Source organism: Mytilus trossulus, chromosome 11, assembly GCF_036588685.1.
Source record: "Mytilus trossulus isolate FHL-02 chromosome 11, PNRI_Mtr1.1.1.hap1, whole genome shotgun sequence".
Lineage (NCBI taxonomy): Eukaryota > Metazoa > Mollusca > Bivalvia > Mytilida > Mytilidae > Mytilus > Mytilus trossulus.
Window position 1 is genome coordinate 13,304,427 of NC_086383.1, and position 19,114 is coordinate 13,323,540.

Consider the following 19,114-nt stretch of genomic DNA (forward strand, 5'->3'; position numbering starts at 1 on the left):
ATAAAACAGGTTCCAACCAACCACCATTTGTCTTTAAATGTCCTGTACCAACTCAGGACTATAGCAATTTGCTATTGTTTTAGCGTTTTGTTGTTCCGTTGTTTTCCTCATATAGTTGATTTGGTTCCCTCGGTTTTAGTTTGTTACTAGCCACATAACCAAATTTAACCAATAATTTTTTCTTGAAATATCATATACGAATTCAGGCAAATAGCACTTATTATCTATTAGGTCGTTTCTGTGTGTGTTGCATTGTAGTTAGTTATTGTTGAACTTCATAGTTTCTGTTGTTTCGTTGTCTTCATCTGATCATTGATGTGTTTCTCTAGGTTTTGATTTGTAACCCGGACTTGTTTTCTCTCAATCGATATTTAACAGCGCTATTCTACTGCGGCCTGTGTTTATCCATATTTTGTCTAACTTAATTCAAATATAACTAGTCTATTGAACAGCGGTATACAAATGTTGCCTTTATTCATCTTCTTACTATCGAGGGACAAAAAATCGGTTTAAGCAAATATTGATTAAACGACGAGCAATCAACTTAGCTTTTTTGTTTATTTCGATTTATGTAAGTGTATATAAAGAGTGCCAAGAAAAACAAAATAAGGAAAAGGTTGTCTTCCATTAATGTTTATCGATCTTATATCTAAAAAAACTAACCTCGTGTTAGATTTGAACATGTAACTCTTACACACGAACAATCTTCCTCTGATGGGTTACAGAAACAACGGTGTGTTGGTCTCGTAACAAAAGCATACCCCTTTGTGTAGTCACAACGACAAGCAGTATCGGCGCTAGAAGAATCATTCTTGAATACAACCTGTCCCTCTTCAGTACACTTTGATTTACTGTAGATAAATTCACTGTTTCCATGAGTGGTGAACACTATAGGTTGATATCTTCTGGCATCACATTCTGCTAGATTGAACAACGGCTGGAACACTAACTTACTTCCTTTGAATGAATAATGAACATGAAATAACACATTATACGTACATTCTACATAAAGTCGTTTCTACTAACAAAACTTGCACACCAGTAGCCATATGCGGAGTAGGATTTGCTTGCCGATCCATAGCACCTGGGATGAATCCAGATTTTTCGTGGGGTTCAATTTGCTTAAACATTTTGTTTTCTATGTTATATTTTGTATTCAGTTGTTTGACGTTTGATTGTTATTCGTTTATGTTCGCCTTTCATCTCTATTTTTATAACATGTATAACTAGAACATCATGTTTTTATTCTTGATCTAATTTGTATTTTATTGTTTCTATCTAGAAAACAAATCCAACCAATTGGTTGTTAATTCAAAAACTACTTTGTTTATAGAAAAGACAAAGTGTAATACATTGTAAATTTTAACTCATATTAATAAGTTCAAAGTATGCTTCCAATTGTATATTCGTCTTAAGAAATCTGAATAAGAGTCATGTTTACGTATAAACATTATAACGGAGTTGCTATTTTAGAACCTAATTCGATTTCGAATATTTTAACATTTTATGAACATGATGAATAGTTTAAACTTAGCTTATACTGTATTATTATGTATATGACAATCGTTTATATTTATGATGTTAACGAGACGAGAAAATAAAATTGAGAATAGAAATGGGGATTGTGTCAAAGAGACAACAACCCGACCATAAAACAGACAACAACAGAAAGTGATACATGTGTGTGTGTGTGTGTGTATGTGTGTGTGTAGTAATTGTGTCATAGTATCATTGCAATTTTTAACATAATAACCATTGACACTACATAACATTCAATAACTGAATCATATTAATACAATCTGTATCGGCCGGAATTGAGGATTCGCAAAGCTTTTTATGTTGGTCCTTTTTTGACATATCATTGTTCTTGTTCCGAGTGTGAGTGATTAGTCTTTTGTAGTTGAAACGGGCGTCTATTGAAAACAATTTAAACCCAGGTATCTTTGGTGAAAGTATCTCATGTTTATGATATTCTACTCCTGGATATTTAAGAGGCTGGGACGTGAATCGTTGAGCTTTTCAGCAAAAAAATGGAAAATAGAAAAATATAGAATTTCTTCAAATGTTGATATTTTCATGTATCCATCTTATATAAGGCATAAAAACATTTTTTGTTGTTGAAATCCATTTTTATTGTGTGTATTAGGACCCTTACACCTGGGATCCATATATAACCAATGACTGTTTTGTACTTTGACATATTATACACATTTTACAATGTAATAAACGCTTAAAAATTAAAGAAAATGTTTATACTTAAGTAAAAAGTTAATAAATAAAGGAAAAATTATAGAAATAATAATTATTTTGTCAAAGGATATTTGAGTGGTTTGTGTAATTTATTGCCCCTTTTGATCGATAAATTTAATTAATGTTCAATATTCATTTTTTCAAAAGCGCAACATATTATCATTGAAGTTATACATTTAACAACAAGCAGACATGCTAGTTGAAAAACAAATAAAACAAAATCGGGTAGCAAATGACTCAAAGGACAGTTACGGAAAGCTGAAAATTTGAATGAAATGCAGTTGGAACATGTTTTGATTATCTCCCCTGACAACTGAGATACTCGATTATCTCCCTTACACACTTCCTGTACAGCAGACAACAACATTGATTTGAGGATTGCAGACGATTTACAAGATTTTTGCAGCAATAAGATACTGTACATACAATATGAACAACAATTATGGCACATCAATCAGGTAATTTGAAAAATATTAACCACCACACTGCAACCATTCATTTTTCTAGGTACAAATAAAAAATATGAGCACTGTCCAAATCACAAGCTGTTTTGCCATAAAATTTCTGGATATATACTGCCTTACTGGGTTGACTGAAGATGTGGTATGATTGCCAATGAGACATTACGTTCTTTAAGAGACCAAAATGAAACAGAAATTACAATAACAGGTAACCATACGGTCTTTAACAATGAGCAAAGCACATAACACATAGTGACTAGTCAGTTATATAAGGCCCCTATATGACAATGTAAAACAATTCAAACGAGACAACTAATGGCCTTATATTTATATAAAAAAATGAACGAAAAACAAATATGTAAAACATAAACAAACAACAACCACTGAATTAATGGCTCTTGACTTGGTACAGGCACATACATACAAAAAGGGGGAGGGGCAGTTATTCAATATAACTTCAAATTTGAATTTGATGCTTGAATTACCAGAAAAAGGTTCGATTTTTGATATTCTTGCTTAAATTTCCCAATTTTAAAGTTTTGGCTCTAACAAGTCCAGTTCAATGTAAGAGTTTTGTGCAAATAAGAGTCACTGAATATGCATAATATCATTTTCTTTTCCTGAATATGCATTTACTTTAACCTGCCACTGTACTGTTTTTAAACAATTATCCATGCAATAACTTAAAAATATGGTCATGGGAATTATTTTATTTTTTGTATGTTATTTATGATAATAGACTTTTTACAGTCATTTCAATTTTGAGGTCAGAAATATTTTTTTGGTTTTGGAAAATAAATTAAACTTTTGATATAAGGCCTAAAACAAAATATTGTTTGTTTCCCCAATCCCTACCGACCATTCAAAAGTGATCCTACTCATGAAATTTTATTGTTAAAAATAAGTCAAATATTATTTTATTCATTTCTGATTTCCGGGCCTGCCAGATCATCCAATAATATTCAGGTTTTTTGGAGAAAAAAAACTGTTTACCTACCTACCTACCTTAGTACCCACACCTGGCTTGGCAGGGTCGTGATCGGGGAAACAAACAATAAATTGATTTAGGCCTAAGACATATGTTAGATATGTTTGCTGATAAAGCGATATTTCACTATTGATTTTTTTCTAACTTTATTGATAAATGATTCTATTTTTTTGCAGGTGGAAATCCTTTATGCTGTAGCTTTGGAGAATTTACTAGTGTAAATAATATATTTTGTGAGTCAAATGCTAAAGCTGATTGTAACAAAGTTCTACCTCTGATATCATGCACCAAATCCATTGAATCTCACTGCAGACGTTTTCATATAAACTTTAAAGATGTCAATAATGAAGCTGACTTATTAAAATATCGTGGAGGATTGTTTGATATACCAACAGAGCAATGCACAATTTGTCCAAACCATAGGTACAGATTAGGCTTAGGATGGAGAAGCAGTCAATTATGCATGCTGAAATATTGTTCAAGGGGAAAGGAAACACAAAAAAGAAAGAAACCTCTTTTGAAAGGAACTATTGCTTTGTGTCAGTCCCTTTATCTGTGGAAACAAAGACACCAATTAATACAGATTGGACCAGGTAACAATCTATTTAAAGAATAAGTCCAATGAACCAATATTCAAACTATGAATAACAAACCTTTGAACCTCCTCATGGGGTTATTGATTATAAATGTGATTATTTGGCCATTTGTTACTGATTATTTGATTACTAAACCAAATATTACATGATTTTTTTTATTACAGACTCTTGAGTTTAAAGAAATAGTTAATGATAAATGTGATTATGGGAACCTCCCATGTGGGGCCTCACTTTTCACTCTGTAATCATGTCAGGATTTGCTTTCCCTGATAATACATTAAAACAACATCAATCAATCATATAAACCAAATTACTACTTCTTCCAAATCCAAACAACATAATAAATTGTAACTAATCCATGCTGTACATTATTTGTATGTATTTGACCTATCATTTCTTTGAATGATTTTTAGTCATGAACAGTTATGACATCCTCCAGTTCAATATAAAGTAAAGTTTTTTTTTACATTTTGCTTACAGGGGTGTGTACTTTTTGTCGGAAAGAAATAGTGAAAGAATTAAAGGACCATGAAACAAAGGATAATAAAGATTATGAATGCCAGCTGAATGTAAGAATCAATTATAATTTATAAAAATATAAAAAAGAAGATATGGTGTGATTGCCAATGACTGAATGAGACAATTACTCTTCAAAAGAGATCAAATGACACAGAAATAAACAACTAAAGGTCACCATACAGTCTTCAACAATAAGCAAAGCCCATACTGCATAGTCAGCTGTAAAAGGCCCTGAAATGACAAATGTAAAACAATTAAAACGAGAAAACTAACGGCCTAATTAATCTACCAAAAACATTAACGAAAATTAAATATGTAACACAGCAAACAGCAACCACTGAATTTCAGGCTCCTGGCTTGGGATATGCACATACATACATAATGTGGTGGGGTTAAATATGTTAGCTGGATCCCAACCCATCCCCTGACTTGAGACACAGGGGTGTAGCAGTACAACATAGGAACGAACTATAATACATCAGTTGGAAAAAGCTTTACTCATCAGATGAATACAAATAGAAATAAATCTTTAAAAAAAAACACACAGTGGACGTGGCTGGGTACTTGTATATCCCAACAATAAAAAGAATTAGTACAGATCTGAGAGTACTCGCAGCAGTTACTGATCATGCCAGCTAGTTCAAGTTAAAATCACAATCAAGCCACATCAGGAAATCCTTATATTGGTGGTGTTCAAATGCCAACTTGGCCAAAAGGCTAAAACGAAGAAGAAAAAAAAATTATGGATGAGCTGTCTAGTACAATACCTTCCAGTTTTGGTCCGTGTATCATAATATAAATATTGATAGGGTTACTGGGTATCCTCATTTTTATATGATTTCCAAAAACATAGTAGATTCAGTAATTTTCCATATATATACATATTTAAATGATGCAGCCAGATTGGAATTGATTGATTTTTTTTTCCAGAATGAAAGTTGTATTGAAAGAGATCTAGAGACAAATATGGAGTTGCACAGTCAGTTTTACCTAGCAGATCAACTTGACTATCTTATGGAAGAATCACAATCATTAGAAGAAAGTGAGAGATATGAAATTACAGTAAGTCAGCTGTTTATAATGTACCTTTATATATCAAGTCATATTTGACAGAGCTTTTATGGTTTTATGCAACACTTGTTGATAAACAGGTAATATGCATAAGCCTTATCTGTCTGTACATTTGTATGTCATTCCCCAAATGATTTCCATTCTCTTACTTAAATTTTCCCCAAACAAAAATTATAGAAAACATAGATCAAGTTCCAATTTGGTTGGTGTTACCTTTACCAATCCTTAATGGTATTATATCTGAACGAGGGCATCATCTGTGTCACAGTCTCCATTTATTATATAAAGTGGGGTACAAAAGGTCAGCACCTATTGTGAAGCTTTCTATTTCAAATCTGATTGTTATGCCTCCGCTGCTATGTTAATGGGGCATTATGTTTTACCCATGATTGTCTGTATGTATATATGTTCTTATGAAGATCCCAAAATTGGCTTCCATTCTCTGACTTCAGTTTAAAAGTTGATGAATTATTTTGTCAACTTTGCTGTCATTTAAATTCTGGTATGGAAGTGTTGAGAGATTTTTTTGCAGAAAATTAAAAATGGCAAATATTTTGCATAGAGCTCATAAAAAAAAATAATATCTTATAGAATTTTAATTTTTTAACTAGATTTTCGAAAAAAGATCTTGCAATTGATATTTTGGTTGTATGTATTGTATGGCACACAGGCAGGTTAGTTGGTGAGCCAGCAGCTCTGGTACAGTGTCTATGTATAATGATAACCTTTGAACTGTTGCTTATATTTTTCATAAAAGCTTTTTGAATTTAACATATTGTTACTGATGGAACAATGAAGGTAAAGTTTGATATTAGCAAATTCCACTGTCATGGTTATAGATTTAAAAATGGTGTGACACAAAAAAAGAAAAAAACAAGACTGGTTTAATTACCCTCATTGTGTTATTCTTGTTTCTATTTGTTTTAATTTAAGAATAAAATAAAATAACAACAAATCTCTTTTTTTATAGAATGAAATGTATGTGAAAAACAAGCAGAAAAAGGAATGCAGCAGTCCTGGTTACCTTGCAGAATTTGACAAATTTGAAGAAAATGAATCAGTAAAAGAAAGTGAGACAACTGAAATTACAGTAAGTTTAAAACTAAAACACATTGATATTGTTACATTATATTCAAGATGAGATATATGACTTATTTACTCTATCATCCGTTGTTAGTGATGTATATGTTGCCTGCGTCAGTGTCTTCATCGATGGAGTCACAAAAACTTTTGTCACACTTAAATGACACAGACATGAACAACTATAGGTAGCCATACAGCCTTCAACAATGAGCAAAGCCCATAACGCATAGTCAACTATAAAAGGCCTCGATAAGACAATGTAAAACAATTCAAACTATAAAACTAATGTCCATTTTTATGTAAAAAAATGAATGAGAAACAAATAAATTTAACACATAAACAAACGACAACCACTGAATTAAAGGCTCCTGACTTGGGAAAGGCACATACATAAATAATGTGGCGTGGTTAAACATGTTAGCGGGATCCCAACCCTCCTCTAACCTGGGACAGTGGTATAACAGTACAACATAAGAACGAACTATAAAAGTCAGTTGAAAAAGGCTTAAATCATCAGATGGAAACTCACATATAATGTTATTTTTAATCCTCCTTGCACTTTTGCGGGGACATAGAAATACTGGGTGTCCAGTTTTGTTAGTGCTCCCAAAGGAGGAATTCCTGTGAGGTTTTTTGTATATAACTTATACTAGTACTAAAGGTTAATATCAGCAATATCTCGGACAAGTTCTAAAATCAACTTTTTTTAAAAAGAGTTGCCTGCTTGGAAATATTAATATTATGGAAAATTACCTTGTTAACACTCTCATAGATATAAATTCATTAAATGTGTATATTAGCTATACCTCGATCAAATTTTAAATTCTGCACTAAATGTTATAACACTTAATTTTTTTAAATATTTATAATCAGTGCAAGATCTTTTATTAAATTTGATATAAACATATTCTTTGTAGGAATTTTCCCAGACAGATTTTACAGATGATGAATCTCAGGGTAGTGTTTGGCGGCCTGACAGCCAAGAGTCTGTGCCTGAAAATGACTTAAAAAGAAAAGCCCTGGATTATTTTTTGACTGTTTGTGGTCTAGATCCAGTCAGCCAGCTACAGTGTAATTGGGAGAAAGCATCTGAGCGCACTAGAAGAAATCACACAAATACAGCAACTTCAATCTTTCAAGAAGTTTTGAATGTTATTGCTCCTGGACAAGTGTCTTCTTTATCAAATGCTGTGCTACAAAGATTGTCTTCAACACAATCAGATGACAATAATATGCTTGAAGTTTTATCTGCTGCATATAACCAAGCCACAGATTGGGGAACACAAAGACAGATTTTATCTCTGTTTGGGGGAAATTACTCCTTGAAAGCAATCAAGGAATTTATTCCTGACTTGTCAAAATACAAGTACACCACAGCCAGAAAACATTCTTCAATGATTGGTAATGGACAACCTGTTAGTAAAACATCATATAGTCGAGAGGGTTTGACAGATGAGCAGATAAGCCATTTCATGGACTTCATTATGAGTCCATCCATAATGACAGATGCACCATATGGAGAGACACATCTCAAGATTTCATCAGGGGAAGTGTTTCATGTGCCAAAAATAATATTGAACAGTGTAAGAACCCGTGTTATTGAACAATATGAATCCTATTGTAAAGACACACATTTTGATGCCACAGCAAGTTCACGATCCTATTTGAGAATAATGAAGGCAGTTGAACCAAACATTAGAAAGTGCATGAAGGGGTTGGACAACTATGCTGCTGATGGAGCCAAGGCGTTTGAAGATCTAAAAAAAGTTGCAGAATTACTTGGAAAACTGGGGAAGGGAGCACTATGGCAAGAGTCTATCCAGAAATCCTTAACCTTGGGGAAGCAGTACCTCAAAATAGAATACATGGTAATTAACTTATTATTTCAAAGAAATGTCATGGTGTGTATCAACGTAAAAACAAAATGAGAATATTATGCACATCTAAATTTTCCATTAATAAAAATGAATTTCTGAATTCCATAAAAAAAAAATCTCCAATATTTGAGGACATTGTAGACCAGCAACTCTTGAACTCAACTGTGCTAACAATACCGAGTAGCTACACATTCAAGAAACTCTTTCTTAACTTCCAGACTTTCCTCTCAGTTGCAACAAAAAGGAAGATAATTATAACATGATTTTTTTTATTCTTTTCAGTTGCATATTTCCAAAGAATCTGAAACTGCAGACCATTGTTGTAACTTTGCCTTATCAGATCAATCAAAAGAATATACTGCTTCTTGTCAACATGAGCACAACCAAGTGTGTAAGAAATGTGATGACTAAACAGAAACCCTGGTAAAAATAGAGAAATCATCAGATGAAGTATTATATGAGTCAGCTGATCAAAAAGATGACACCATATACATGGTTGAACAGGTAAAAAATCCCATTGTATATTTGCTGATATCTCCCAATTACCCATAAAGCCCCTTACCGTTGAAGCTGAAGTGGACTTAGGGATTTTACTCTGTCTGTCTGAGAAATCAGTTTTCCACATTTTTAGCTCACCTGGCCTGAAGGGCCAAGTGAGCTTTTCTCATCACTTGGCGTCTGTCGTCCGTCTTCGTTAGCTTTTACAAAAATCTTCTCCTCTGAAACTACTGGGCCAAATAAAACCAAACTTTGCCACAATCATTATTGGGGTATTTATTTTAAAAAATTGTGTCCAGTGATCCGGCCATTGAACCAAGATGGCCACCATGGCTAAAAATAGAACATAGGGGTAAAACACAGTTTTTGGTTTATAACTCAAAAAAAGGCATTTAGAGCAAATCTGACATGAGTTTAGTTGATTATCAGTTCAAGATCTATCTGCCCTGAAATTTTCAGATGAATTGGACAGCTGGTTGTTAGGTTGCTGCCCCTGAATTGGTAATTTTAAGGAAATTTTGCTGTTTTCGGTTATTATCTTGAATATTATTATAGATAGAGATAAACTGTACACTGCAAAAATGTTCAGCAAAGTAAGATTAACAAATAAGTCAACAGGACCAAAATGGTCAGTTGATCCCTTTAGGAGTTATTGCCCTTTATAGTAAATTTTTAACCATTTTTCGTAAATCTTAGTTATCTTTTATAAAAATCTTCTCTAAAACTACTGGGCCAAATTAAACTTTACTCGGCCACAATCCTCATTGGGGTATTTAGATTAAAATTTGTGTCCGGTGACCCGGCCAACCAACCGCCATGGCTGCCATGGCTAAAAATAGAACAATGGGGTAAAATGCAGTTTTTGGCTTATAACTCAAAAACTGAAGCATTTAGAGCAAATCTGATAGGGGTGATATTGTTTATCAGGTCAAGATCTATCTGCTCTAACATTTGCAGATGAAGTGGACAACTGGTTGTTAGGTTGCTTCCCCTGAATTGGTAATTTTAAGGAAATTTTGCTGTTTTTTGTTATTATCTTGAATATTATTATAGAAAGAGATAAACTGTAAACAGCAATAATTTACAGCAAAGTAAGATCTAAAAATAAGTCAACCTGACCAAAATTGTCGATTGACCCCCTAAGGAGTTATTGCCCTTTATAGTCAATTTTTAACAATTTTCATAAAATTTTAAATTTTTACTAACATTTTCCACTGAATCCAAACATTATAGATAGGGATAATTGTACACAGCAAGAATGTTCAGTAAAGTAAGATCTACAAAAACATCACCATCACTATAAACACAATTTTGTCATGAATCCATCTGTGTCCTTTGTTGAATATTCACATAGACCAAGGTGAGCGACACCGGCTCTTTGGAGCCTCTTGTTTTATGTCATTCTTGAATATATTGATCTTATAGTTGGTGTATAGTTTAACCATGACAAGTTACAGATAAAGTTCAAATTCTGTTGTGGTCTGATGATTTTTGCAAAGTTATGGTTCTTGGACTTAGGAAATTAGGAAACTAAAAAACGTAATCAGTCTTTGACACTTTTTTTCATTATGTTGAAATATTTTGATTTTATATTTAATATATGATATAGTTTATATATGACAACTGATACATCAAGTTCCAATTTTGTTTTGGTAGAATAAACTGTCAATCCTTAGGAACTATTTATTGCCATGTTATAGTCTTAGAATAGTGGATTATATTCATGTACCTGTATAATTTTTATATTTCAGAGTATAAAGGCGGTCCAAGAGTGGAAGAAACACCTCCTGAGATCCTATAACCAGGACACAGCAAGAAGTGAGATTCTGCATAAATTATCAAAAGATGAAGTTTTGGTAGAGAGAGACTGGGCTATGAAATTCCTGCCCATGCGCTATAGAGAGTCTCAGTCTAAATGGTTTGGCAAAAGAGGGTTAAATTGGCATGTTAGTGTAGGATCATATCATACTTCTGATACTGATGACCTAAAAATGCAAACCATTATCCATGTCTTTGATAATGCTTCCCAAGATGCAAGAACATCAAATGCTGTACTAAGAAACACTCTCCAACAATTTCAACAAATGAATCCTTCCCTCAAAAAGGCTTACATAAGGTCAGACAATGCTGGATGTTTCCATGGTTTTTTGGCAGTCAGTGAAATAGCACTTATCAATAAAGAAGAAAACATTAAGGTTGTGCAAATGGATTTTGCTGATCCTCAGGGAGGAAAATCTATCTGTGACAGGAGGGCTGCACACATAAAATCAGCAATTAGAAAATATGTAAATGAAGGACATGATGTGTGCACTGCAGCTGATTTCAAGAAAGCACTTCAGATATGCAGTTTAAGAAATGTAGCTGTGGTTGTTGCACTACCTCCAGAGAGCAGTAACAAGAAAGAGATCAAATCTCAAATTAATAACATTACAACCCTGAACAACTTTGCCTACCAACAAACGGGTATAAGGGTGTTCAGACAGTATGGCATAGGGGAAGGAAAGTTTCTTACCAATTCATCACTAAAGCTGCAGTTGTTGAGTTGCAGTAATATTACAGTGGTAGAAGCTTTTGCTGGCCACCTTTGTTCAATTCCATCCAGAACAGCCAAGCAAGGTGTTATAGTTCAAGAATGCAGAAATGAAGCATCAAATATTGCAGTAGATCAATCAGATGTTGATATTGAGGAAGTTATTGATGATAATGGGAGCAACCTGCTTACCTGTTCAGAACCAAATTGTCTATCAACGTTTAGCAAGTATGGTAATTTGGTCAGACATTTGGATGTTGGTTCTCATAGAATAAAACCAATGGTTTCATCTTTAATTGATAAGTCTAAGATACAATATGCTAGTAAAATTGAACAGAAATTGGTTGTTTTACCTAGCTGTTGCCACGAAACTACAGAAATTGAAAATTCCAGCAAATTGTGTGAAGGATGGGGTCTAAAACAAAGACGAACTGTAAAAAAATTCACGACCACACAAATTTCTTTCTTGAAGGAAAAATTTTCAAAAGGAGAAAGAACTGGACACAAGTGTGACCCAGAAGAAGTTTCCCTAGAAATGAGAAGTGCTAAAAGCAGCCTTGGAAAAAGATTTTTTTCCAAAGATGATTTTTTATCAGCTACTCAGATTGCTTCATATTTTAGTAGACTTGTTTTAGAGAAGAGAAAAACAGCATGCAATTCTTATGATGAAGAAGATATGGAAGCTGGAATAGCTGCAGAGACATTGGAAGAGTTACAAGTGTTGGCCAGGAACTAACTTTACCACTAACTTTGTTATATTATTCAATTTGTAGTCTATGCTCAATTATGGTATTTCTGTTTAATTGTCTTTCTTAAACTTTTTTGGGTTCCAATTGTTATATAGAAAATAGCCTGTTTTTAAATATTTCTGTATTATTATAAGATAAAAAAGATGATATTTATTGTTATGTCCCTCTCTGTCTTTCCATCATTATTATTTTGGTGTCTTTAACTATTGGGGGAAAAATCATTCAATAAGCAAAACATGATTTGCAGAACAGGAAGCAACCCTCTGGCGCACTGTGAAAAGTCGTAAGGTTGTAAGTCACTGGCGTAGATGGAATAGGCTCGTAAACTTGATCTGCTGCAATTCAAATCTTGCTTATAGTGTAAATGTATTCATTGTTATGAATTCATGTCTTTTGATAAGGTACATCATAAATATTCTATGTTAATTTTATTTTAAAAAACTCTCAGTCATGGCTTACTGACTGAATTATGTCCATGGTTTAAGTTTATGATAAGTTTATATTGTAAGAAACCCTATGATGTTTGGTATGTAGTTGAATAACCATTGACATGTATATATATACATGTACTATAGTATCCATGAAACTATATGACCCGACACCTTCAGACATGGTTCACTGACTTTTTAAGTTCAAGGTTAAAGTTAGGCATCTATGGTGCTCAGGAAGGGTAAGCATTGATTGCATCTTGCATGAAACATACATATATTTTTCACAATGGTTATGTTCTGGAATGGAGAAATGGGATTATGAGTATGTGTTTGTCATTCAGTAAATTATTACAACTGTTGTTAGCTGAAAAATCCTCACTTTTCTAATTTGTCATATAAGGTTGTCAATACAATTTGATTTATTAACCTATATCAAAGTTGTCTTTGCTAGAATGATAGAAATATAAATGATCTGGCTTAGCTTTGTGTTGCAAAATTCAAAATTCTTCTTACTTTTTATTAAATTTTATCGCTCCAAGATTTGTTTTAACCTTTTTGGCACTTTTAAAAAATGTTTAATGAATAAGGTACAGCTAGCAATAATTGACATTGGTAAACAATTATATACCCATCTTTAATCATAAAAAAGGATATTCTGTTCTCAAAACTTGATAAAAAGTAATAATGAAATACGTTGCTATGGCCTTTTTTTGGTTGCTATGCAACATTTTTCTTCAAAATATTGATATTTTGAATCTGATTATGTGTGAAACATATTAAGTGTTCTTTATATATATGTTAATTCTCGTGGTATAATAAAACACCAGTATTTTTAAGTCTATTCTGGAAAATTAGATTATTTTTTTTTTATTTTTTAAAATTTTCACCAAGACTAAAAAAAAAAATTTAATCATTTGCTACCCATTTTTTTTTTTTTTAATAAATTATTATACTATAAATGAACAGGGAATAAGAAAGAACTTCAAATTAACTGTTGCGATTTTTTTTAATTGGCATAGGAAAAATGGTGTTTTTCGCATTTATTATTATTATCAAAAAGTTGTAAGTTTTATGTAACCATAGCAACAGAAAAAAGAATTGTTCACTTAATTTTTTTTTTAATTTTATTTATAAAATAAATGATTAAGCAATGATAAACTTATAAGATACCATATGCTTCAGCTTTTTGTTCTTTTCAAAGCTGAAAAAGTTGTATATTTTGTTTAAATTATTGCATTTTTAGTCCGTATAAAGTGTATTGTATATACTTGCTATGGAAACCATCAAATTTGATAAAAATTGAAAAAAACTTTATTTATGTGTTATTCTTGTTTCAGCTGAGCATTTATCATAATTTTTATGAAAATAAAAAAATATCACTTTCTAACCTTAGCTCAATGATTCATGTCCCAGCCTCTTTAAAATACATTGTCAAACAATTGAAAATGATTTAAGAACTGTTGTATTTCAGAAGATAACTGACCCATAATCACTTAATGATCACATGATAAATTTCAAGAAATCAGTTTTACCTATGCTACTTTGATCTGAACCTAAACAATTTTCCAAATATATTTCTTCCAGTACGTTGAACAAACATGTGTATTTGTCCACCGAATTACAGGACACGTTTGCTTTTAAACTCCATTCTGCTTTCGCTGGACATTTTAAGTTATACCCGTTCGCCGTTCCAATAATCTGAAATATATCATAAATTACGACTTCCTTCATTTAAAACCTTGTGATTGTATCATTGAAAAAAATATGTTTACTTACATAGGAAATTATATTCATTAGCGATGTTAAAAGATGTCAATGATTGTATAATATCTTTTTAACGTGTCTGTTTTATAAGTTTTTAAGTCAGCCTTTATTACTATACAATTTCTAGTATGTCAACGTATATACACTTATACAAAGCAAATGATCTTCATTCACGATGTAAAATCCTGCAAATTATTTCGACAAGCAATGTTTTCTAAACTGTTTGAAATTCTTTTGCGTAGTTTATGGTTTTGACATTTTGTCTGTAGTTATTTCAAAATCTGGTAATTTTCTAGTTTAATAATTCAATGCTGAATGTGGTATGGGTGTCTCTCGTCTTGGATTGTAAAAAAAACCCCGGAAACCTATGGTCCAAATTTTCTTTTAAGTTAACAAAATGTAATGCAGAAAGGCAGATATTTAAAGTGAATTTTCATTTTAAAATACCTGTTCATAAGAATTTTACTTATAAATATTAATATTTTTAACAAGTTTAGATTGTTTTTTGTTGTTTTGAATGTTTCTTAATTGGCATTTTAAGGGGAAGTAACTCTTAAAAAGTACATTTTCTAAAGGAATCTACAAGAATAGTTATCAAAGGTACCAGGATTATAATTTAGTACGCCAGACGCCTTGTTTCGTCTTTATAAGACTCATCAGTGACGCTTAAATCAAAATATTTATAAAGCCAAAAAAGCACAAAGTTGAAGAGCGTTGAGAATCCTAAATTCCAAAAAGTTGTGCCAAATACGGCTAAGGTAATCTATACCTGGGATAAGAAAATTCTTAGTTTTTTGAAAATTCAAAGTTTTGTAGACAGGAAATTTATAAAAATGACCACATTATTGATATTCATGTACGGTGACCTATCATTTTTATTATATTTTTGAACACATATCAATAGATACTACGTTTTGGCAAAGTATCTTGATTGATGATCAACTTTGTATTAAGTAATGATTTGACTGTACAATTATAATGTTATACTGTAAATTGCATTTACTTATACTATGTAATCAACTCCGTCAGACTGAACATTAGCGTGTATTGGGTGTCTGTTACGGTCCTTTAATGACATTCAAAATAAAATAAGGTCGACGTTTACTGAGGTGAATGCATTTTCGCACCCATTATACTTGTGACATTTGACTGGCGATGACTATTGAACAATACTAATTTCCGCCTATAAAAAATATATATCTTATCAAGGCACACTGGCTGTTTAAATCGAATTACTATTACTTTCATTAATGGTTGAGCAAAAAAATCATTGTTTAGATTTTTTATATGTGTCGTAGCATAAGCCCATTGAGGGAAATGGAATAAAACAGTTTAACTGTTGAACAATAGTATCACATAATTTCTATATTTACCAGTATTAGAAGAATAATCATGTTAATGCATCATTCATCAATTTTACCGTTTTTCTGTGAAATCTAAACAGCAAACTGCAAAAAATAAAAAATAAATATCATTTAATTTATGATAAAGTGTCTCACTATTCGCTCAAGTGGACAGGTTTTTTTTATGCGGTCACTGTTATACATGATAATAATATTCAAGCCACAATTTTTTAACGAAGAAAATGTTTATACCAAGTCAGTTGTTATCCATTCGTTTGATATGATTGGGGATTTGATTTTGCAATTTAAATTGACTACTAGTATCCGTTTTAAACTTTTCTCGGAGTTCATTATTTTTGGGATTTTACTTTATAAATTACCGTAAATATTAGTAAAAAACTTAATCAAATATATTTATTCACCGAAATAAAATAATTAATATAAGCATGTATATGATTCAAAACCTTGAAAAGATGAAGTAGGCATATCACCTGTTTTACAGCAATATTTGAAAATTATATGGAATGAACATTTTTAAAGATAATTTTGTGTCCACATTCTTTTTTTGCCAGTGACAATATTGTTTGTTTCGTCTAATTTTAACTCGTAGATACATACTTCATTAGAAGACGCTACTTAAATTATCAAAATTACAATTTGCTAGTCAAATCTAATCTTTTGTCGCAATGTTTTAGGACCGACCACTATAAGAATTACAATTAGATGTAAATAAATTATGAGGCAGACTAAAATGGAATATCTTTAAATTTACTTTCAATTAAATGAACATTTTCAAACAGTTTTGAAAGGTACCAGGTTAATAATTTGATAGCCATACGAGGTTTTCGTCTACATAAGGCTCAACATTAACGCTCAGATCTAAATATTTAGAAATTCAAACAAGTACGACAATTTCAAATAAGTCACCAAAGTGAATAAACTCGTGAGAGGCTATAGTCGGTATAATGGAACGTGAAGCTATTTAGTTTTTTATTTATCCGTCATTAGAAGCTAGTGATGGATTTCATGTAACAGTAGTATATCGCTGTTCAATAGTCATACTCGGTTAACCTGAAACAAATCCTGGTCAAGACGAAAACCGAGCCGAACAGATCAACTATAAGAGGAAAACAATGAAACAACAGACATACTGAATTGATACAAACACAATCGAAAACATACAAAGAAGTCTCCGCTTTAGAAAACATGTACAAGGCAACAAGAAGAGGGTCAGCCACAGTTGGTTCTTATGTCATTGTCAAAAGTTTACTTAACTAAAATAATGACATTCAGATCAAAATATTTTTAAATTCAATCAAATACAGGCTGTAGTAGCATTGAGAACCAACATTTTCAAAAACGTTCTGCCAATTACGGCCACGGAAATCTATGCATAGGATACGAAACTCCTTCGTACATTTGTTATGTTTGGACAAATAAACTCATGAAAGATATCAGGACTAAATTTAGTATATACGCCAGACGCGCGTTTCGTCTGCAAAAGACTCATCAGTGACACCCGAATCCAAAACAGTTAAAAAGGCCTAATAAAGTACGAAGTTGAAGAGCATTGAGGACCAAAATTCCTAAAAGTTTTGCCAAATACAGCTAAGGTAATCTATGCCTGAGGTAGAAAATCCTTAGTATTTAAAAAAAAATTTGTAAACAGTAAATTTATAAATATAACCATAACTATGACATCTCATGTCAGCACAAAAAGTGCTGACTACTGGGCTTGTGATACCCTCGTGGAAATAAATCTCCACCAGCAGTGGCATCGACCCAGTGGTTGTAAAGAAACTCATCATAGACATCAGGACTAAATTTAGTATATACGCCAGACGCGCGTTTCGTCAGCAAAAGACTCATCAGTGACGCTCGAATCCAAAACAGTTACAAAGGCCAAATAAAGTACGAAGTACAAGTTTCACTGTATTTCAAAGAATCCAATATTTTGCAAACAGTAGATCAAAAAATGACAACTAATTGATATTCATGTCAACACCTTTTGTGTTGGCTACAGGGCTTGTAATACCCTCGAGACTTCACCAAGCAGTGGCATTGACAAAGTGGTGTAAATAGTAATCACAGGTACCAGGACTTTAGTTTGATACATTAGACGCGCTTTTCGCCTGCAAAAGACTCATCAGTAAAGCTCAGATTAAAATGTTGGAAAGTCGAACAAGTACAAAGTTGAGGAGCATTGAGGACCCAAAAATCCAAACAGTTGTGTAAAGTACGGATATTGCTTGTTAAAAAAACACTTATCACTCATATATCGGATGGTCCGTGTTGTATTATTCGGTTTGTAAACTTGAGTTATCTTTAAAAAAAGTCGTAGAATTCCAAAAGGAAAATATGTTGTGATTTTTTATGGTGCTGTTTTAAGAAGAGAAATAACTAATATGAATTTCTAAAAACTTCCAAATACAAGTCCATAATGTATTCATCTCATTTCAAGTATGTACCAAATGTTTCAGTGTTTTTAAAATTTCGTATTTTTCAATGAAAAACTACTTTTTTTCTTTTTCAATTCGAAAAATTAGTGTTAATCTGCATTTAAAATTTGTTACCAATAAACGCTTGACTCATCTTTGTTTAGCGAATCAATTAAATCGACCGATCTCGTTAAATGAATCAAGTTTAAACTATTCTATATCTATCCTTTTGTGTTTTATCAAAGATATCTGTAATGAATTACTATAGATCTTGTGCTTCGTAACACAAAAACTGTTATTAACACTAACATGACCAAATACAAAACGATTCTCCAATGTTAAAGTTATGTTGTATATTTAAATGTCCTCTTTTGTAATACGTTTAGGTATTTATATTGTTTGGATCTTATTACAAATACAGTTAACCTTTGTTTTCCTGTAACTTATAAAATAATGTGTTTGTATTTAACCTTTAGAAAATCTATTTTACAAATCAATTTCAGATTTGTTTAGTTC

The 19,114-nt window shown here is 32.0% G+C and overlaps 1 protein-coding gene across 1 annotated transcript; it reads left to right on the forward strand.

Moving 5' to 3' along the window:
• Positions 1–2,692: 2,692 nt before the first annotated feature.
• Positions 2,693–11,201, forward strand: LOC134689754 (uncharacterized). The gene is made up of 8 exons (XM_063549724.1): positions 2,693–2,708; positions 3,876–4,292; positions 4,776–4,864; positions 5,745–5,876; positions 6,856–6,975; positions 7,886–8,836; positions 9,128–9,349; positions 11,095–11,201. Exons 1-7 carry the CDS (start codon positions 2,693–2,695, stop codon positions 9,254–9,256), a joined length of 1,854 nt encoding a protein of 617 aa, XP_063405794.1. The 3' UTR covers positions 9,257–9,349; positions 11,095–11,201.
• The last annotated feature ends 7,913 nt before the right edge of the window (positions 11,202–19,114 follow it).